This window comes from Monodelphis domestica, chromosome 1, assembly GCF_027887165.1.
Source record: "Monodelphis domestica isolate mMonDom1 chromosome 1, mMonDom1.pri, whole genome shotgun sequence".
NCBI lineage: Eukaryota > Metazoa > Chordata > Mammalia > Didelphimorphia > Didelphidae > Monodelphis > Monodelphis domestica.
The window spans coordinates 557288918-557313100 of record NC_077227.1 but is presented as its reverse complement, the minus strand read 5'-3'; the positions used below and the strand labels follow the sequence as shown (position 1 = coordinate 557313100).

The following is a 24183-nucleotide window of genomic DNA, read 5'->3' as shown; positions in this document are numbered from 1 at the left end:
ATTCCAATATGCCTGCCTAATAACCATGGTAGTATGATGATAAGACTATATAGCCTAATAAAAATAAGTGTCTCTACCATGACTTAAAAATTTCCCTACATTTTGCATTCTCATGACCTTGAAAGAGGAATTTACAAAAAGCTTTTATCATTCAAATAGAAAATAGGCTGTTTTATTGCTTTGATAAGGAAACCTTTCATTTGCAGAAACTTGTTTACTAAGGTAGTGAGAAGGAGCTGAATTTTTATGTTTCTGAAAAGCTTAGGCAGTCTACCTCATTTCTAAAATTGTATAAAGAAAAGAAAAGGCAGGTAATTAGTTAGCTTCTTGGCTTATATGAAACCACGTAACTCCTATTTTTAAAATGAAAAAATGTGTAATGTTTTATGCATACTTTAACCAACTATGTATGCATTTATTATTATGATCTTTCACAATTTACTCAGTTTTTATTCACATGTTAACATATTGATCTATAATAAAATCTAGGCTCTTAGATTCAGAGTTGCTAGTCATCTAATCATTCATTTCTATATCCATTCAACTACAAAGCAGAATGTGGGGTTATGAAGAAAAAAATAAAACCATCCCTACTCACAACAAACTTAAATTGGAGGTCAGCTAATTCAAGTTTTTCCTTTTTATAAACAAGGAACTCAGGCTTAGGGAGGTCAAGTGATTTGCCCAGGATTCCTCAAGTCATAAATGATAAAACTAGAATTAAAACAAAGCCTTCTTATTTCCTAATAATGGCATTCCTTGCACTGTATCATTTTCTTATAACCATCTGAAACTGCATGACTATTTGATATGACATAATATGCAAAGCAAGTATTACCAAATAAATGTTATTTAATTATTTCTATGCTATTTCTATGAAGAAAATGTAATTAATTCCAAATTTTTAAAATACAGGTTGAATGGAAAACTTTAAGTTCACTTTTGAGTTATCAAAATATATAATTTTGAGAAGTACAGTTAAATAAACATTTTTGGAAAACATAATGCTAGTTAGGCTACTCAAAGCTCCCTTCTCAAACTTATGCTGCCATTGGCAGATTGGATCAGTTGACTGCTACTACTTTAAAGGTTTTAGGGAGTCAACTTGCATGTATGTATGTGTGGGCCATTCTCCTACATACTAGTTCAAATCCCCACCAGAGGCTTATTTAGCCAGGAGGTTCAGTTCTTTAGAAAAGGCATTTACTCAAATGGCAGAAACAAGAGAGGCAAACAAAACTATGTGACTAGAGCCACTCTGTGGCTAAGGCCTGTGAGAAAGCAAGCAAGCTTTAGAAACTAATACAGACAGGGGGCAATTCAAATGGATTCAATTTAATTCATTTAATCAAACCACAGGAGACACAAAGAGTGAGTACCAAAGGAGCAATAATGTAAACACTGCCACATACAAATACCTTCCTGAAGTTCATTTCCATATACGACTCTCATTTTCTCTCTCTTGATTAATTATCCCTCTGGATACTTGCCTATAATTTGATTATTCCTGAAGTTTCAGCTCTTACCTTCACTCTCTTTCCCTGGTAGCAATAGTTAGCTTTTGTATAATTCTCCTTTATTCTGTTGTTTTCTGATTGTTCCTTTCTTTCAGGCTTCACCCCAACCAACAGACCCTAAACTTTCCACCAAGTCTTTTCCCCAGCTACTAGCCTGAAATCTTTTATCAAGGCTCTTGCCATTTTGATATAGCCTAAACAGGCCATGTATCTATATAGAAACATCAAATAACAGTATGGAGAACAAGAAAATAAATATATAAGCCTTGCCATTTGAACTGAGCTCAAAAGAAATTGATATCTATGAAAATCAGAATTCTAATTTTCCCACCTTTTATTGTTTTGTATGCTTAACTTGGATCCTTTGCAAGACTGGTCTCTATACTTGGCATAGTTCCTGGCACATGTTAAGCACTTCATAAGTGGCTATTCATTGATTTGTCTAAGCATAATAGCAGTCAAAAAACTAAGGCTTCTTTGGAGCACTGAAGAGTGTCTATTGACCAATTAATGTAGATGATTCTTATAGATTCCCTAAAGAATAAATGTGACCCTGATCCAAACCACACTTACGGAGAGAATTCTTTTGATGTTTCATGGCCTTATACAATGTAGACACAATGTAAATATCTTTATCTGCTTTTAAAGAAATCAGAAAGTTCACTGACAGGGTATTAGAACAGAATAGAAGAAGCATTTTTTTTTTCACAGCCGTCTTCCCCCTCCCTCTCCCTGAGAATTATGGGGTAATGAATGAGGCTCAAAATTTTGGAGAAATTGCATCTTTATTGACAATGAAGAAAGATAAGAATTGGGCTACTATAAGTGCTAGAGAGAAATGCAGCTTGTTAATTTTTGGCTAGAGTTCTTCTGGACTGGCTAATGCATGATGACTTCAAAAGCACACTTCTGGAATCCTGATGTGCATTTATGCTGCAATGCAGTAGAGTAGGAAAGACTTCTGCAGTATGGATAATTCTGAACAAGCCATGGAGGAAAATATCCTTATCCTCACTGACCTTGAGAGATCTCAAGTGTTTGAGATTTTCATCAAAACTTGGCATTTATTAAATAGATTTTAGAAGTATCTTTAGGGAGTAGAAAGCACACTAGATGGAGAATCAGATGACCTCAGTTTGGTTTCATGTCTTACTATTTTTATAATCTTGGGCAGGTCATTGACATTTTTAGCACTCAGGTCCTCATTTATTAAATGGAGAATGAAGGATTGGACTCTAAGTCCTATCAAGTCTTTTGCATCTCTAACATCTGTAGCATTCTCCAATAGAATGTAAATAGGGATTGGAGAATAGGGATTGTTTCAGTTTTGATTTATCCCCATTACCTAGAACAAGAACACCATAGAGGCCAAAAAACCTGTTTATTGACCGATGGATCTTATGTGCATTAAATATCACTTGCTAAGGGAACTTACCATAGTAATTTACCAGGGGGAACTAGGGCCATCAGAATCCTACCAGCTAGGTGACACAATGGGAAGAGATCTGGTTCTAGAGTCAGGAAAATCTGAATTTAAACCCTTCCTTAGATATTAGCTGTGAGACCACTGGGGGATTCATTTAACCTATGCTTGCCTCAATTTCCTTCTCCCTCTGCTTGCCTTAATTTCCTTCTCTTTAAAAAATGGGGCTGATAATAGCACCTGTCTTCCAGGTTTCTAGTGAATATCAAATAATAAAATCATTACAAATCTTGAAGCACTACATAAATGCTAGCTGTAGCTATTGCTGCTTGCAGTTTTGTTGTTCAGTTGTGCATAACTCTTTGTGGCCCCATTTGGGGTTTTCTTGGCAAATATTCTGGAGTGCTTACCATTTCCTTCTCCAGTTAATTTTATAGATGAAGAAACTGAGGCAAACAGGGTTAAGTGACTTGCCCATAGCCTAGTAACTAGTAAGCATCAGAGTTTGGATTTGAACTTAGATCTTCAGGCTCATTGCTCTGCTCACTGTATCACCTAAATTTCCCTTAGTACATCCTCCTCCTCCTCTTCCTCTTATCTCCTTCCTGGGATTCTGCTAGCTGGCAGAGGTGTTTTCTCATGAACAAAAGGACATCTTCAATCCAGTCTGGATCCTGGTAGGGTCTGAGACTGCTCTAAAGGATAAGTTTGAAGGGCAAAGAGTAGTAGTCAGTTAGGCAACAAGCATTTATAAAGTGTCCATTTTGTTCTAGGCATTGTGCTAATGGGTTAGCACCTTGGGGTTACAAAGAAAGGCAGAAAAAAGTCCCTTCTTTTAAGGAGTTAACAGTCTTATGGGGGTGACAGCATGAAAATATGTACAAACAGGATACATACAAGATAAATGGGAGATCATCCATAAAGAGAAGTCACTAGAATTGAGGGAGATCAGGAAAGACTTCTCAAAGAAGATGAAATTTTATCTGGGACTTAAAGGAAGCCAGGGAAGCCAGGAAGTAGAGATGAGGATAGAGAGTATTTTGGACAAGTGCAAAAGCCAATGAAAAGGCCTGACAATAGAATATTTTGTGCAAGGAAGGCAATGCTGCTAGATCACAGTATGTAGAGGCAGGTAAAATAGAAAAGATGGGAAACAGAGAAGGATAACAGATTATGAAAGGCTCTGAATACCCAGAAACAAGCTCTTATACATGATCCTGGAAGTTTTGGAAAATCAATAAAGTTCATTGAATAGGGAACTGACAGATACATCTGTACTTCAAGTAGATTAATTCGAGTGAGGAGGAACTTTAGGCAGGGAGACCAATCTACAGGCTATTAAAAAAGTCCAGTTATAAGGAGATAAGATCTCACACCAGGATGGCAGCAGTGCCAATAGAGGGAAAGGAGTGTATATAAGAGATGTTAGGAAGGTGAAATCAACAGGACTTGGCAACAAATTAGATCTGGGAGGGAGAAATGAGAGAGAGTAGGAGTCAAAGGTGACACCCAGGTTTTGAGCTACAATTACTGGGAGAATGGTAATTACCACAACAATAACAGGAAAGTTTAGATAGGAAGGAGAGTAATTTTTTTTTTGTGCGTAAGTGAAATATAATGAGCATAATTTTGGACATCCAATTTGAGATAGAGTCTAGATGTTAGGACTGGATGAGTAGACTTGGGAATTGTCAATACAGAGAAACTATGAGAGCTCATAAGATCACCAAATGGAATAATATAGAGGATAAAAAAGGAGAGAGCCTACTTTAGTAGGTATGAACTAGATGAAGAATCTAGTATCACTAATAGTATTTATACTAGATCACAGGAGATATCCAGCAAGCTTCCTCTAGTTCACCATGGCCTCCAGAATAAAAAGGGAGGTACTCCTAAAGGATACAGAAATGGTGTTGCCATTTATTAAGTACCAGACATAAAGCACATTCATGTTAGAATTATTAGATACACCCTTCCTAATGTATTGACTGACTGGTATTAAGTGCAATAGGCAAGAGCAATCAATCTACCTTTATTTGCTAGGGATGGAGAACATATTAAACTTTGATTTGGAGATACCGCAAAACAACTCCAGGACAATGGGATACATATGTTGCAAGATAGCAGTAGGAATTCTTACATGAAAATATAGAGAAATAATAGAATGAATTGAATACCTAGGATGAAGAATATCAGGTTCATATGTCAATCAGATAATGCAAAGACGTATTTAATTATTTCAACAATCTAACATCAGAAAAGTCATAGTCAGCATCACCTTTAACCATGAGTTGCTGCTGCTGACTTTGTCACAGACACTGAAACAATAGTCAACAATAATTCAATTCTTTCCTTCAAGAAATGTTTATTAAGAATTTACTATGTGCTAGATGTTATGCTGAGCACTGGATAAAAGTACTATTTATATACTACTTAAAGGTTTATCTCAGTTTTTCTCCTCACAACAACACTGTAAGATAAGTACTACTATAATGCACATTATATACTTGAGGAAATTGAGGCAGACAGAAGTAAAGTAATTTTTGCCCAGGGTCACACAGCTTAAATGTGTCTTAGGCAGGGTTTGAATTTAGGTCGTTCTGAGTCAAGTCTAGCATTCTAGACACTTAGTGTCACCTAGCTGCTTGGAACTTTCACTTGTGGTCTTTTTTTTCTCTTAGCTGTCTCCTGGATTTCTTGACTTCCTTCAAGTCGCAGTTAAATTTTCCCTTCTATAGGGAACTCTTCCCAAACTCTTTAAATTATAATGCCTTCCCTCAAGTCATAATTTGCAGCTTATTTTGTATATGGCTTATTTGCACATAATTTTTTTTACATGTTGTCTCTCTCGTTAGATTAGATAGCTTTTAGGATGGCAAATTATCTACAAAATATCTTTCCCACATAATAAGTGATAAAACTAAATTCTCTTAAAATATCTTTCAGATACTTTCTTGCTCAATCATTTACAAAAAAGTCTTAGTTTTATGGTGCCACATGCAGTCTCTGTTCACCCATGACAAGCTGCAGGATGTATGATACCTCAGGACAACAGTTAAACTCTCTTTCTCCAAAATACTATTCCTTCTTAAAGATAAAGTAATAATATCCAATAGAGAATTTGCTAGTCAAGAGACAACAGTGGCCATTTAATACATAAGCCAGACTGCAAAGTAATTCACATTATATAAGTGGCACATGGTCATCTAACCAGTTCTAGAAACTCTCTAAAGAGAAGGAACTTAATCCTTTAGGCAGGTTGTTGAACTTATGGACAGCATTAATTATAAGGACCTTACATCAAGTTTAAATTTGTTTCATTGCAACTTTCCCTCATTGCTTCTGGACCTGTCACTGGGGCTAAGCTGAGCAAGTCTACTTCCTTTCACATAATAGAGACACTTAGAGAGAGTTATCATGCATCTTCTTTTTTCCAGGCTAAATATACCTAGTTCTATATGCTCACGACTCACATTGAATTTTCACTCCACTAACACCAGATTGTTTTTAGAGCAATTGCTGTTTGACTGTTCCTCATCTGTCTTGTACTTGGGACATTGTATTGGCTAGCCTTCCTAGAGCCCTGCAGTCAGCAAATTAGAAAAGCCTGACACCTATGGCTTTATCTAAGTCACTGATAAAAATGATACACAGTACAACGCCAAACATGAAACCCTAATAACATAGTAGCTAAAGCTTATATAACATTTAAGGGATTGTCAAACACTTTAAGTAAGTATTTTTATCTGATCTTTACAGCATCCCTGTGATTCAGGTACTAAAGGCACTGGTATTGTTACTCCTGATCTGCAAATGAGAGAAATAACTTGGATTCAAACTTGGGTTTTGCTAAACTGTTCACTGTCCAGTGGTGTTGGACTTAAATAGAAGCAGGTACCTGTGGGCCACATATTGACTTTGAAAACCACAAATTAACATTACTTCTGTTGTATCATTTTTAAAATTTTGTTAAACATTTTCCAATTACATTTTAATGTGGTGTAGCCCTAATTTGGAAGTTTTGTAAGCTTCATGCACAAGTTTGACATCTATGTACTATTTCATATTACTCTGAATTATAGATGCCCATTTCTACCTGAGGATAGTGGCCAATTTTCCATTCTTTCATCAGTGAATCTATGCTTGGAATATGACTAAGTTCTGCTTAGTACAATGGAGTTATTATGGGGCTGTCCTAAATAAGGAAAGAAATAAGAACTTATTAAGCATCTATTATGTTTGAGACAGTTTAAAATATGATCTCATCTAATCCTCATACTAATTCTTGGAAGTAAGTACTATTATTATCCCCATTTTACAGTTGAGGAAATTTAGATTGAGTAATCTGCTAGTAAATGTCTGAGGCTAGATTTGAATTAAGGTCTTCCCGGTTTCAGACTGAGAGTTCTATCCATTGTACCTCTTAAATACCTATAAATGTTCCCTCGATTTCTCAGCCTACTTTATACTGTTCTCATTTAGTTTTGTTATATGCTTTCAAGTGCCTTCAGGGCATTTACCAAAACGTTTTATTAAAAGAATCACAAAATATGGTGACCTCATATTGACATTTGTGGATTATAACTTTCATTTTTCAACTGAAATTTAAAAAATTCTCAGCATTACCTCTTTGTTTTAAAAACATTCACATTCACATATACATGCATGCACACATACAAATATGTGTATGCAAACATATATATATATACATTTGTATAGGCATATATGCATATAGGTACTTGTACTTGGTGGGAATACATATATACATCAATACAAACATTATATGTATACACACATACATACAATACACACACATATATGTTTAGAGCTAGTTTATCTCTCTTGGATCTATTTTCTAGATCAGTTGTTTTCCCAGTGAGTGAGTTATTTCAGACTTTCTTTTCTTTTTTCATTCTTTTGAATTTATTTTATTGTTTCTGTTGTTGTCTGAGGTCATTAACTTCAATTTGTTCAATTCTAATTTTTAGGAAGCCATTTTCTTTTTTGAGGCTTTGCATTTCCTTTTTTAGTGTTATTTTCCCGTTTGAGATTCTGTATTTCCTCATTTAGGAAACTGTTTTCTTCAGGGAATTTTTGCTCTATGCTGTAGGGTTTTTTTCTATCATTTTCTAATTTTTCTTTTAAGTCTCTTACAGACAGAGCAGAAGAAAAACTAGAAGTAATATAACCCTGACTCCTATTTTATAGATAATACAACTGGGGATAGAAGAGGCTAAGGTTTTTTATGTACCAAGTAGCAGAGCTGGGATCTGAATGCAGATTCTTTGACTTAAAGAATAGCATTCTTTCTAGTGTAGAACAAAACAAAGAACTATGGAAACCCAAATTAATTTTGCAAAAAAGTAAATAAAACCTTACCAGGTTGTACCAGATGATGAATTGAACATCTTTAAAAAGAGGTATAATTACATTGTTTTGTTTCTAGAAGATTAATGTGGAGAAAACATATGGAGTCATATTTTTAAAAAGTTTGGGTCAGATTAAATAGTAAAATAATGAAATAGAAACAAAATATGTAATGGTGAAAAACATTTAATACACCTCCAGTAATCATCATTAATAGCACAAGTAATGAGAAGTGCTTCATGTACATTACTTCATTTAACTTTTACAACAGCTATTTGATATTGTTATTATATCACCATTTTTCAGATGAGGAAACTGAGGCCTAGAAAGCTTAAGTGACTCAATCCAGAGACTCAAAGTTACTAAATGTGTGGAGAAGTATTTGAAATCACTTCTTCCTGAATCCAAACCTTTCGCTCTTCTCAGACATTATGTTGTATTTCAGTTCTATACTACAGAAATACAGAATGCTTCCTCTGAATTGATTTCAAAATAGCTATCTTGGAAACTGGGAATTTCTGTGTACTTTGGAGAGTCAAGTGATTCTAGAAGCATAAGCAATAAAAATCATAATGTATATAAATGTTTCTTCTGTCCTGATTCTTCTAGATGTTCTCCTTATTTTAATGATTCCTTAAATTAGTCTTATGTCATATTTTGGGAAAAATCTTGACCCATAGCAAAATCATAATAATCTAATTTTATAGCATTTTCCCCACAGTATCAATAATGTTATCTCCCTAGAAAAATCTGGGGAATTGCATATTTAGAAAAGAAAATCTATCAAATAAATCATTCCATAGATGAGAAAGAAATCATGTGTGAAATGAAAGTTAGATGTTTTCAAAACCACTCCATTTAACGAGTAGCCTACTAATCAATATGTAGCCTTTTTTCATAATGAAAGAAACAGTAGGCTGGAGAAACAATTTTGGTCTTTTTTTGGTCATTTTACCAAATGATCTCTACCATTCAAGTTTCATTATTTGAAAATTAGATGGAGAGATTCACATTCAGCTAGAATTCCACCATCTGCCTTTAATACAAAATAATAACCTCATAAGGGAGTTTATTTGGGTCAAAGTTGATGTATTTCAGATCTACAAAGAAAACACCAAATTGTTCACAAAATATATTCTACACAGTATTGAATGATTCTTTCTAAATTATTAAAGTGTACATCTATGTTACTTGACTTATCTGTGTAGACAAAATAACATTGTTTATTAATATGCATCGTCAATCCATGAATCTATTAAATTAAAATTGTGTGTCACCCACAAAGGCAAAATGGAAGCACATGATCAGCATGAGTTGGTTGCTAATTCATTCTGTAAATGAAAAACTGTAAAGGAATAGTAGTGTAGATTGTGTTTAGAAGGATGTATGTCTGGAAGAGGAAGAAAGTCTATCACTCAGCCATCATGCTCCATAGATATCTGTACTAGGTCAGTGGAACTAAAGGAAAGATTCAAGAATGCTAAGTTGAACTTTCATAGCAAATTACAGGAATACATTGATGAGATTTGCACGAAATGGAAAAGTAGAGTTTTGCCATGGTTGGCATTAAGAGAGAGCCCCTGTGACAATGGCATCTTAGATCAAGTTAAATACTAAAAACTGAATGACCACAGTGAAAGATCTGGCCATCTAGCAGCTAGCCTAATGTGGTCAGAATCAATCGTGGGAAGACTTCTGTACTTAACAAGGCTGGTCCTCTGACAACAGATGAAGTTTGGTACTGTGAGCTAAAAAACCATCTTGACAAGACCCATGAGAGTTTGTGTTCCACTGGTGTCACCTATTTATCCATTATGATGAGGCATCAGAGTAGATCTTCTGACAAAGGGTATCAGAGAAGGGCAACTGGAAAGAACTGGAAAGATTTGACTTGGGAAAAGATAAAGTGATGTTTGACAGGAAGTATTATTGGTAGAGGTAGAACTGGGGCAGACATAACTTCAGTTTTTGTATTTGAAGGGTTGTTATGGACTAAAGCAAGAGTTCTTAACTATTTTTTCCTGTGTATATAATGCTCTCCTTAGCAGTATGGTAAAAAATTACAAATAACTGAATTGCATTGAAATACAGTTATTAAAATACAATAAATTCACAGATTTTCCTGAAATCTACACATTGAAGCTTAAGTTAAACACTGACCTCAGGTTAAGAATCATTTGATTAGAAGAATTATATTTCTACTGCTTTATCACAAGGGGCATCAGTAGAAATTAAAGAGAAAGAGGTTTTATACAAATATAAGAAACAATATGAGTTGGCTAAGCCTTAGTTTTCTCAATTTGAAAATGGTTACTTCCAAGAATTGTGTTGTGAGGATGAAATAACACCGGCAAAGCATTTTGCAAACTTTAAATCCCTATGTAAATGTTTGCTGCTTTAGTTATTTCTCCTCCTCCTCCCTCCCCTCTTCTTCCTCTTCCTCTTCTTTCTCTTTCTCTTTCAAATTCTCTTTCTCTTTCTAAAAGTTAGGGCTATTCTTTGATCATTATTATATTATCTGTTAATGGAAGTTTTCATGGAGAGGCTTCATGTCTACTCTTAGGGCTAGGAAAACAGCAATTCCCACATGAGTGGTGGTTAATCTACATTTTTGCTGTTTCATTTTTTAAAAAGTTAACAGGTTGAACCCATACTTTAAGGGGAAGAAAAATTCACTTTCATACAATTCTTTCTCCCTGCTTCACTCTTTCAATTTAGTGTGAATGAACCTTTTCATTCTTTAATTGGGACTAGATACCCTTTGAGGTCCTTCCTAATTCTAACATTCTATGATGACAAGATGTGATTATAAAATAATGAGAGTGGTTAGCTGTCTCTATTCCTTTGCTATCTCTTCTGCTGGGCTATCATCCACATCAAGACCCTAAACTGTGAATACTCCCCAAGGCTCAATCCTAGGCCCCTTTTCCTCTATGTACTCTTTTTCAGTGCCCCTATCAGTTCCCATAGGTCTAATTATTTCCCTGTAGATGCCCCACAGATTTATATCTATCTATCTATCTATCTATCTATCTATCTATCTATCTATCTATCTATCTATCTATCTATCTATCTATCTCCAGCCCCAGTCTTTCCCTGAGCTTCAGTTCTATAGCACTAATTGCCTACTGGACATTTTCAAGTTGAAAGTCCTAGAAACATCTTAAATTCAATGTGTCCAAAACAGAACTAATTATCTTCCCTTCCCAATCCAACCCCTCTTTCAAACTTGCTTATTTCTGTTGAAAACTTTTCTATTCTTCCAGTCTTTAAAGTCCATAGCGTCATTGTTGATTCCTCTCTTCTTATCTCCATCTAATGTACTAAATTATTTTTTAAATCTTTCCAGTATGACTGCTCTCAGAACATCTCCCAATACAATCCCTTCTCTGTACACACAGAGAAACCACTTCAGGTTCTTTTTTACCTCTTTCCCAGATTATTTTCCTGACCTCCAAACTTATTTCCTACTTCTAAGTCTCTCCCTTTCCCAGCCCGTTTTCCACACTGCTCCCAAAGAGATTTCCTTAAGTGTAGTTCTTATTTGCCTCCTTAAAACAAACAAACAAACAAATGAAACCAAACTCTAGTGTCTCCCTTCAATCTCTAGACTCAAATATGAATTCCTTTGTTTTGTTTTTAAAGCACTTCAGAGTTGGAACCCAACCTATCTTTCCAACTTTATTAGATATTATTTTCATTCCTACCCTACAATTTAGACAAACTTATTTTCTCTTGGTTGCTTAGACATGGTAAACCATCCCTCATTTGTGTGTGTGTGTTTTAGTATCTATTTTCTAAAGTTGGAATGTACTCTCTCTTCATTCCAACAGCAGATAATCTCTTTCTTCACTGCAACTCAACTATAACTTTCTACATGAAGCCTTTTGGAGTATGTAGAGCATTGGGTCTGGAGTCAAGAAGACTGAAGTTCAACTTTAACCTTAGGCATTTACTAAGCTCTGAGATGCCCAGCAATTCTCAACCTCTTTCTACTTCAGTTTCCTTTTCTGTAAAATGGGACCAATAATCACACCTGTCTTCCAAGGTTGTTGTGATGATACAATGAGATAATATTTGTAAAACACTTAGCAAACTTAAAGCATTATCTAAATGCTAGTGGCTGCTTTTGTTCCAACTGCTAATGCCCTCCCTCTCAACTTACTTTTCATTTATTTATTTTATATATATTTTCTTTGTGTCTATTTTGTATATTTTTACATATTTACTTCTTATCTCCTCTATTACAATATAAGCTTGCTTCAAGTAGACATTGCTTCATTCTTTGTCCCCGGGACTGATGTAGTACATACTTAATAAATATTTGTTTATTGTTTATACTCATATATCAAAATGTATATATCCATGTGAGCCTGATACTCCAAAGTCTCATTAGGTAGTGTAGTTATTTCAACAATGCTGTTATTTCTCAAAATATTTCTGAAACTCATCCTTGGAAATCACCTTTCTGAGCCACATCATACAATCAGTTGTACTTCTTTATTTTTGGTTTCTATTGTTTTTATAATTTATTTTCTTTTTTATTCTGAAATTAACAAATGCCATATAATATGAGCATTTTCATACACAATATGAAACAGAAGGGGAGGATTATACACGAAACTCCAAATATCTATTATGTAGAGCTTGTTTTTTTTTTTTTTAATCCTTACCTTCGGTCTTAGAATCAATACTGTGTATTGGTTCCAAGGCAGAAGAGCAGTGAGGGCTAGGCAGTGGGGGTTAAGTGACTTGCACACAGCTAAGAAATGTCTGAGGCCACATTTGAACCCCAAACTGGCTCTCAATCCACTGAGTTACCCAGTTGCCCCCCAACGTGCTTTTAAAGTATATAAATTCAAAATGGAACTTTCAGAATTTTCAAAATGATTCCATTTGGCCTTTCTTCTGTTCTCTTTTCAGTTTTTTTTTTTGTGGGGGAAGATAATGTTAGGGAAGGAATCCTATCTCTACTCCTACTTTCACATTCTATTAAAAAAAAACTTGCAAAAGATAGCATAGGGAAAGCACTTTGCAAACTCATGTAATAATTTATTTTCAAAGTACTTTTGAAGACCATAAAAATACTTGTTGGGTGTACCTGCCTTTACACATAGTAGGTACTCAATACATATTTTCTGAAAGGTAGACATACATACATTTTTATAAACTTTTCCTCTCACTGACCTCAAAGTTGACTAAGTTGCCTCATGATAATAATGCTTTTGTAAAAATTTATCATTTACAGAAGGTGTCACAATTGATTTTGCTATGACAAATTGGCAGTTAAGATTGAAAAGTGATAAATTTGAGACCTTGCCACTCTTAAACTACCTGCATCATAGCTATAGGCTACAGAATATCTTACATTGAAAAAAAAAAACCTCTTTTCCTTGCTTTTTATACCCATTTCTCCCAAGATTTGTCTGGAAAATATGTATGATTTCCCCACTTCTAGCATGACGTTATATAACATAGAGCTTTTATGAGACAACCACAGAATAAGCATCAAAAATTCATCTTTTAGTATTACAAGTAATTCTTAGAATCCATAAATGAAAACACTAAAGAATTCTAAGGAGCCATTACTTCATCTTTTTCCCCTCTTTTTTAATTGTATAATACATTTTTAAAAATTGACAATAGTATTTTTTAAATGCCGTGAAATATTTTTCTGTGGAATTCCATAGTGAGTCATTTTTATAATAAGGGATATTACTTATCTTTAATGTTTCACTTAGAAAAACCCAATGACATATAGTTATAATTGCACATTCCTTTCCAAGTCTTTCCTTGGTTTCTTTTAGTGACTTTCTTTCATTATGTCCTTTATAATTTTAACACAATCTGGTTAAAAAGCACCTACCCCTTCAATTTCTTTTAAAAAAAATTCCTTCATTATATGCCCCAACCCCTAATGTGCTTGGTAACTCTCCCAATATGCTATATCCTTAGGTATTTATATCACTTATGTATTTAGTGTCATATGATTTCATCTTGTATCTTTTTCTTAGCCTTTAAACATGTCATGGCAAAATTGTATTCCTTGGTCTATTTTATGGCTTTCTCAGAGTCATGTATATTCATTGTGCTACATAAATAATGGAAGGGCAATAAAATATTGGGCAGTAATTTTTTGTTTAGGTGGTAAATTTTCCAAATTTCCATTAGAACCAGAGGGAATCATGAAACCCAATCCTTAGAGCTCTACCAATATTAGTGAATTTACATCCAGGATTGATTAATTTCCAGCAATGAATAACATTTATAGATCTAGGGAGTGCAGAACAGCTATTTCTGATGGACACTGGCAAAGGGGTTGGGTAGACCTATAGATCATTAAATCTGGACTGTTCTAGATGTCTAAAAATTTATGACAAATTGCATAACCTTTAGAAATAAGGTACAATCACCAACTGTAGTGTCCATAATTTGGATGCTTCTGTCAGGAAATGATCCTGCAAGTATTTATCAAAGATTCACCCTTGCACAATTTTTAAATCCATCCCTCAATAATAAATTATTTATGAGAAAACATGAAACCAATATAATTTTATTGGGAGAATTTTAAAAATAGTAACTGGAATGTTCCTGAAAATATAATAATAAATGATGATCAAGTGTTGAGATAATAAGTCAGACTGGTGTGTGTGTGTGTGTGTGTGTGTGTGTGTGTGTGTGTGTGTGTGTGTGTGTATGTGTGTCTGTGCACGAGTGTGTCTGGATGTATTTAGGGTGGCATCTTTTTTTCTTGTCCAATGGAAACAATCAGTATATATCATGTTGTCATTGCATAAGGCAGAAAGATTTTTCCTTTACCTGTTGTTGACCTGATAGTTGAGGTGATGTTAGAAGATGTCATTGCAGGAATACATTCATCATCTTGGGAGTAGCCAGCCTGAATGGCTCTCAGATAACTGTGACTTCTTGTTCTGAAGCAACCAGGAAGATCTAGGGCATCCATGGCCTGAGATTCAACTTCACTAAAGACTGATTCACACACCGATTCAAACTGTCCGTTGATCTCAGCTTCACTCATCTGGGACAAATGACAATAGTGAGTTTGATACTTGGGTCTCATCGATAGGCATCTTTAATATGTTTCCAAAGATGTACTAAGTAGAGATAAAGTTTCATTACATTATAGTGCAAATTTTATAGGCTTACACTTTCATCATAACAAACATGGAATTAGCATTACATGATTTGGCCAATTGGAAAAAACCAACATTTTAGAGGCATATAAATGGTGTGATAAATTACTGAATCCAAAATCAGAAAGATTTGAGTTCAAATCCCACTTCAAACATTTATTAGCTATGACACTCAGCTCATCTCTCCTTCTTTCTGTCTCAGTTTCCTCATCCATTAAATGGTGATAATAATGACACTGATTCTCCAGGTTTGTTTTTGGGAAAAAATAAGATAATATTTATAACTCACTTTGCAAATATTAAAGTGCTATGTAAATGCTATTTTCTATCTAGGACATTAGCCAAACCAAAACTCTTCATGAAATCCTTTTGACCCTATAAGACAAAGGTCTCAGATGGTGTTTTTTTTTTAATTTGGATATGGAGCTGCTTGTACATCAAAACTTAATAGAAATAACTTTGTGTCATTTGAGTTGAATGATTTCTATAAGCACCACAGCCCAATAAATACATGTAAATTCCTGCATTTTAGATACTAGGAGAGTTTATAATTAGGCCATATATACTGATTGCCACTGAAAGAATAACAAGTATGAGTCACTATCAAATATTCAGTACTAAATCCATATCGCTTGGGAGGGGAAAAAAAGCAACCATTGGATTGTTGCCCTCTATCTTTACTCAAATTTATTCATCCACAAAGAAAACAGTGGAACTGCTTCTTTATAATATTTCTGTGTTCTATTCATGTCCTGGTTTCTCAGATAAATGAGTCTTTTTCAATTTTGGGCCTCAACTAAGAATGGGATGTATGGGTCCATGAGGTGTATAGTTCCAAAATAAGAGTATTTTGTTTTTTTTTTTTAAAAGACTGCAAGATGGCATGATTCTAAGGTTAATGAGTTTTTGTTTTTTTTCCCTAAATTTTTAATGTTGACTTCAGATTCCAGGTTATATTTTCTTAGAAGAATATCTTAAGTTTTTGTGATTGGAGTTCTGACATTGTAGTTAATTTTGTACTAGTCTTAACTCTTCAAAGAGATGATTAATTCCTGGAGGTCAGAAATTGTTCTATGTTTCTATGTGTCTCTCAGATTATTAAATATAGGGTTTCACATTTATATAATTTATGATTAATTAGTTCTTTTATTCCCATTTATTTTGAATCCTCCACCCTATCTCTCAAAACCCCTACTGATTCACTATAGAATCCTAGAATCTCTAAGGGAAATGTAACTTTGTACACCTTTCTTCTAACCAGAACAGAAAACAAAGGGGGAAAATTTGCTTCTGGATACTGAAACATTAAGGGGAAAATATTGGTGCTTTTAAGAAAAATTTAAGGTAGTAGTAGCAGTACTGTTTCATAGAATTTCTGAGTTGGAAGGGAGCTTGAAATTTACATAGTTCAAGCACTACCAGAACATGAATCCATATGCAGCAAGTGGTTATTCAGCTTTTGCTTGAAGATCACTTGTTAGGTCTAAGAACCTCTTAAATTTCCATTGATTGCAACTAGTTCTATGCTGCCCCGCTCTTCCCTAGACCCAAATAGAAAGAGTCTAATCTTCTATCCTTCATATAATTGAATATAACTATAATGTTCGCATTGTCTTTCCTCTGCCAGGTAACACATCCCCAGTTCTTTTAATAAATTCTTTTTTTTTTAAACATAGACTCAAGGCCCTTCACCAAACTGGTATCCTTCTCTGTATGCCCTCCAATTTTCCACTGGGTTTCTAAAATTTGCCAGCCAGAAGAGAATGTAATACTCGAGATGCTCTGTTTATAGGACTATCACCTCCCCAACCCTAAACACTATGCCTTTCAATGTAGCTAAGTCTTTTAGTTTTTCTCTTTCTCTTCTCTTCTCTTCTCTTCTCTTCTCTTCTCTTCTCTTCTCTTCTCTTCTCTTCTCTTCTCTTCTCTTCTCTTCTCTTCTCTTCTCTTCTCTTCTCTTCTCTTCTCTTCTCTTCTCTTCTCTCCTCTCCTCTCCTCTCCTCTCCTCTCCTCTCCTCTCCTCTCCTCTCCTCTCCTCTCCTCTCCTCTCCTCTCCTCTCCTCTCCTCTCCTCTCCTCTCCTCTTCTCTCCTCTTCTCTTCTCTTCTCTTCTCTTCTCTTCTCTTCTCTTCTCTTCTCTTCTCTTCTCTTCTCTTCTCTTCTCTTCTCTTCTCTTCTCTTCTCTTCTCTTCTCTTCTCTTCTCTTCTCTTCTCTCCTCTCTTTTTTTGATATTGCCATATAAGACTATTGATTCATATTGAACTTGTATACCACCCCCTCCATTTAAACTGTTATCTCTTCATGATCCTGCTCATTATGTTCTTATACATTCAATTTTTTAATCTCAAGATTTCTTAAACTTCTCATTAAATTCATTCTTATTAATTGAGCTTAATAGTCTAGCCTTTCATGAATTTTTTCAAGCCTACCTCTGTTATCTAAATCACTGGGTGTCTCTTTTAGCTTGATCCCATATGAAAATCTGACAAGTATGCCATATATTTGCTTATCTTGGTAATAATTTTCGACAGTACAAGATCAAGAACACACCTCAAGGGCAGGTCCAGTAGAGTCCTACCTTCTTCCAACTTGACTGAGCTCTTAATAATCCCTTTTAGGGGCCAGTCATACAATTAGTTCTGAATCCATTTAAATTTTCAGTCAATTAGTCCGCATCTATCCATCTTGTCTGCAAAAATATTAGAAGAGACTCCCCCCACCCCAAAATATAGGTATGTCATAATTATAGTTCTCCCTTGATCTAATAACCTTGTTCAAAGTGTTGGGTAATAACTTACTAGAATGTGATTATTGTATAGGAGAAGTACTAACAAAATACTCTGAGAAAATTCATAAACTCGAGTTTAACACAGTTCCTGGCTCAGAAAACATGCTTAATAAATGCATATTGATTGACTGACTTAAATTGATAGGCACCAGGAAAGGCTACACAAAGAGGAGGCCAGATCTATTCAGAATGGCACAAAGGCCTAGAAGGAGTGATAAATAGTCCATTTTGACTACAAAACTAGTGTATGAAAGGAAATAATGAAATAGAATATGACAATGTGAAGTAATAACCAAACTAGTAGGGATGATGTCTTACTAGACCAGAAATCAACCATTTCAACAGAAGGATTTGCCCAATTCAGCACAATGATATTTGGATGCATAACCTTTTCCTAATATTTATGCACAATAGCCACATTAGAGAGATATCCTATCAATGTTTAACAGGTGTAGGTTCTTATATATGCTAACATTGCTGTATTTAGAAACCTATCAACAGAAAACAATAATGTAGGGCAAATGAGATGGGGCTGGAGACATCTAGATAATGAAAATAAGATCTAAAAAAGAAGATAAAATAAGTGTGATATATTATATACAGCTTTACTGTATCTGCAGGTGTGTATGTTTGTGTTTTAGGTGACCCAAAGGACAATAGAAAGATTCATGGTGGGTATCTAAGAGCAATATATTTCCAGTGACAGCCTGTGTACAAGAAATGTCATAGAAGATATCATCGATGATGTGTATCCCTAAAAAGGGAAGAGAGTCAATCATTCCCCAAGAGTTAGGATAACATGCTAAGGATTGACCTGGTATTCTTGAAATATTACAATCAGGGAAAAGTTGCCACTGTGTTTGATAGATTCTTTATGGAGAAATTTTGGAAATGTGTAGGCAGAACCACACAGGATAATGTGAGGATGAATTATAGGAACATCCACACCAAAGAAACCATAGCTGCTCTGACTTATTGAATCATATTGTTATGGTTTTTCTTAAATTAAACAGAGTACAATTTAGGTAGAATTATTTGGGAAAGTTACCTAGTCTAGATGTAAAAAGGCAGAAAATATATCTAAAAAATTGGATTTTCTTGGTTAATAAATTTAGCCTAAACCTCTGGGTTGAACCTGGAAGCCACTATAAAAGTGAACTTAAACGATTGTGAAAATCATGAGATATAAGTTTTTATGTTATATTTCATTTTACATTATTGGTTTCAGAAAGGGGAGGAAAGTAACCTAAAAGTCAATGAAAGACTTTTATCTTATTTTCTAAGAGCCAGAGATTAAGAGCTATCTGAAGTTATTATCCTTAGCTGACCCAGAGGAGAAGGTATATATGCCAGGCATTATATTTAGTGCTGGGAATGCAATGTAAATAGAAAAACACTTCCTACTTTTAAAGGACTGGCATTCTATAAGACGTAGAGAGACATCAGGGAGGCAATATGTACACATGTAAGCATGTGGAACTGCAAAAATACATAAAAGGTAATTTTTTGGAGGGGGGAAGAGAGGAATTAGTAGCTGGAAAAACTAATAAATATTATGTAGGAGGTGGTCCATGTTTTGAGTTTTGAAGCAAATTAAGGATTGAATGAAGCTCTAAAAGCAGCTTGGTTGCACAGTGGATAGAATACTCAGCTGCCAGTTAAATCTGACCCCAGACATTTACTAGTTCTATGACCCTGAGTAAATCACTTAACCTGTCTCTGACTCAGTTTCTTCATCTGTAAAATGGGGATAATAGAACAAATGAGATAACAATTGTAATTTTCTGAGCATAGTGCTTGGCACATAGTATGTTTCATATAAATGTTAGCTATTATCAGCTATGATGATTAATAATGTGAGACTATGAAAAGAATTATACCTGTAATTTTGTAGATAGGATAATAGGTGTATAGATTGTGTGTTAATGATATAGTATTCCCTTGTTTACTCTTTTGGCATTATAAAATATTCCAGGGATAGCTAGGTGGCTCAGTGGATAGAGAGTCAGGCCTGGAAATGGGAGGTCCTGGATTCAAATCCAGATTCAGGTACTTCCTAGCCTTGTGACCATGGGGAATTCACTTAACCCCAATTGCCTAGCCCTCACTGCTCTTCTGCCTTGGAACTACAATTGATTCTAAGACAGAAGATAAAAGTTAAAAAATAAAAATAAAATGTTCTAGATTTTTTCTGTACTTTTGGTATCTTCCCCTTCTTTAGATACTTTGGCCCTGAATGACCCTATAATTGTATCATCTCCAGGATAATTTCCTTTATGTATAAGTGGTCAAATTTGTCTGCTTTTCTTTATTGCTATTTCTAATTCTTCTACAAGCACCTGAGGTATCCAAGTGTGGATACAGTTTATTGAAATAACTTTTTAAAATGTCCGTTTTACTTCTGTCTCAAATCCTTTCTTGAATTCTATTAGGATGACTTTCCATAGTTGGGTATCTTGCCAAGGTTTCTTTAACCTGAATTTTTCCTTCATCGTTTCCCTTTGCTTAATGAGATGATATCACTTATAGTTGCCTAGTATCTTTGTAAGATTTTATAGACAGACTCAAATTCTAACCTGGCTTGGCATTTGGCAATCAACTCTCTTTGTTCATTCAAGTTGTAAACATTTATGAAGTTTCTGCTTTGTTCCAGGCATTGTGCTAAATGGTGGGGATATGAAGGAAGGCAAAAGATAGTGCTTGCAGTCTAATGGGGAGACAATATGCAAAAACAATAAAAACAAAATATACATTATATATCTATACACACAAATACATAGGATAACTCAGAAGTCAACCTATAACCTATAATATAGACACAAAATATATATATACACATATATATGAATATATGTATATTAAATAAACCAGAAGTATCAATTGCTTGGTAAGTAATTCAAATGTTTTTTAACCAAAATGTTTCCTAGGTTCTTGAGGTCTCCTTATTGTGGCAACTATCTTACATTGATTTAACTTCTCAAAAATTATTATAGCCTGTATCAATGCCATTTATGTGGTCTATTTTGCTCTTTTTTTATTTTCAATAATTTCTTTAAATAATTCTTAGTCTTGTTAACTGTATATTATTTTTTTTATTATTCTTTCTTTTTTTTAAATAGTAAATTATTATCTTAGCTCTGTCAAGTCACAAACCTGATTGTATAGATAGTTAACTTGGGAATAATTCCTGTCACTAGTAAGTCTTTTCTTGTGTATTAAAATGTAGTTCATTTAATTCTTCATGATGCTGTTTGAATGAAGGATGTACAAAATTCAAGATCCTATTGTGCTTATTCTTTGTTTATTACAAAAAAGCATTTGGTTTAGTAGAACTAAATGCTGTCTTACAGGCTCCTGTACAGCAAAGTGTCTTCTATTCATACATTATAATTACTCAGAATTCCTTGGGAAATTTAAAAAAGAGACCTGTTCAGTGACCCTCAGATAATCAAGTATCATGTAATGACAAAATAGGGAGCTGTACACTCACCAAAGTATGACTGTGTTGGAGGATATGAGCTTTCTTTGTGGACTGTCTTCTGTCATTAGATTGTAAGCTCCTGGAGGGCAGAGACTTTTGTTTTTCTCACTTGTGTGCCTAGTTCTTAGTACCACACCTGACCCATAGTAGGTGATAAATATAGAAATATTTCTATTTATTGACTAAATCCAGAGAAAAATCCAGGTTAAAAGAATCTTCAGAGGATGATGAGGTATTTCAGATGACATTGCTTTGATTGCATCAAGCCCTAGGATTCTGTAGAACTTTCTGGAGTCAATCTGTAATCAATCAAAGGAGTTTGGACTATCCATCCACATAAAAAGGCCAGATGGATGAAGGATATCTAATTCATAGATTGTAGCATTCATTTGAAAGAATGTCCTATGGAGCTTGTCCAAAATCATGCATATCTAGGAGAGATAGTATGGGTTGAAAATAAACTGGTCCTAGAGTTGAAAAGGAAGTCATTGGATTGTTTGCAAGATATTCCAAAGCTTTTACTGACCCCAAATTTAATCTGGACAAAGTCCAATGTTCTCAATACAAACATTTCACCTTTGTTGGTATATGGCAGAGACACCTGACTTGGCTATTACTAAATAAAGATCTTTATTAAATAGAGGGCAAAGTGCCAGTGAATGGGAGTGTGAACAGGCTGCAAAATATAACCAGTGAAGAAATCAGAAGAGGAATAAAGGACCTCATCAAGAAACTGTATGACAGGAAGAGAAGAAGGATTGATCATTTGGCATGTGTGAGGGATGAGAGGTGAACAGAGTGGTCATATAATATCCTTGTGACATCAAGAGAAAAGTAAGGAAGATTTCAACTACCTTGGATGGACTCTATACGTTGAACTTTTGGGACAGCATATACAGAAGTCATATAGAATGGTCAAGCAAGGAAGGGTTGAAATTATGATATTGGATGAAATTTCTAAATTGAGATCACAGATTCATTTGAGTTTTCTTTACACTGAAGTGAAGGAATTTTTTTACTGTTGAATAGCGGTATGACAAATGATTCTCATGAATGACTTAGACGGAAAAGTGGGTTAGAACAAGGGGTAATAAAGAGGAAGATGGCTTTCCTAAGGACATAGCTAAATGTGTAAGTTCATAGTTTTCAGAGATAGTGTAGCTTGTTGATAGCTAAAAGGAATGTAATGGAAATCTTAGCTTTAGGGATATGGGGATTGCATTTAGGGTTATAGCAAGAGATTCAGCTAGAGAAAGCTGGTACTGGAACGATCCATAAACATTTTGCAGTTGAAGACCATAATTCAAAATTAGGCAGTCAACAAACATTTACTAAGTACATACTATGTGCCAGGAAGTATGTTAAGTGGTAGGATGGTTTTTAGCACAAGGGAGACAAAGAAGCAGTTCTCTGGTAACTTTTGGAAGGAGTCATGCTATCTTGAAAAGCATGGAGTGTTTCTCTTCTTTGTGATTTCATTTTTTGTACATTGCTTGGGTACTTAGCTATATTTGACTCAGCATTTTATTTTTATTTTTTTACACTGTTACAATTAAAATTAATACATCTACCCAGTTACTAATTTTTAGTAATTAGATATTTATTAGATATTATAATAATTAGAAAGGGTAGACAATCATAGTTTAAAATCTTTTAGTTACTCTAAGTCTTCTGACCATGTTTTTCCTATTCTCCATTAATCTTTCTCTCCATCACTTGTCTCTCCAGCCCTGTGTCCATCCAAGAAGGCAAAACCCCAGAAAAGATCTGTCCCTTCTCTTATATTGACATATAACCCTAAAGGGACACAAACTCTGGCATTTAGGGAATGTGGATGGACAGATCGGCCCTCCAGGAGAGGGAGGGAATGAACCTCCCTGACATGACATATGGGTTCTTTCATGTGAAGAGGAGTTGCTACTCATCTGTAAAACTGTGGAAGTGATCACTGGAAGTGACTAGACACAAATATATCATGCTGCATTTAGTGTTGTTTTTTTCTTTTAATATTTTTTTTTTGGTAAACCAAAGTTCAAAGGAAGGATGGATTGTAGTATTTGGGCAATACTATATTATCAGTGTTGTTCATATTCAAGGAGTGTTACAAAAGCTATTACTGAGAACATGTGTGACCAAAAATGATGACATGCTACTCATGTGATCCTGGGTAAGTCACATAACTTCTTTTATCCTGTTTTCCTCTCTGTAAGTTAGGAATAACAACAACACCTATCTCTTAGTGTGGTTTTAACAATCAAATGAGGAACACCAGGACACTTGTGTTCATCAAAATATTTTGTCCATGACATAGCCTACTCAAATTGAGATATTCTCATCCCTTGGACTATATTAGGTCTGTCAGATCATTCAGGTGCCAGGTTTTTAGGTGGCAATGCTACTCAAGAACAATGACAAATGTAGAAAGGTTTCTATTTAGGGACTTTATGAAAACT

General features: G+C 34.6%; 1 protein-coding gene across 5 annotated transcripts in view; it reads right to left on the bottom strand.

The window, feature by feature from the left end:
- The window catches only part of DLGAP2 (DLG associated protein 2), a 1318656-nt gene that overhangs the window by 84073 nt on the left and 1210400 nt on the right, over positions 1-24183 (bottom strand). For all 5 annotated transcript variants that reach the window (XM_056813399.1, XM_001381443.4, XM_056813397.1 and 2 more), the window contains one exon: positions 15127-15346. In XM_056813399.1, coding sequence (XP_056669377.1) covers positions 15127-15346 — 220 coding nt within the window. The remainder of the gene's footprint in view (positions 1-15126; positions 15347-24183) is intronic.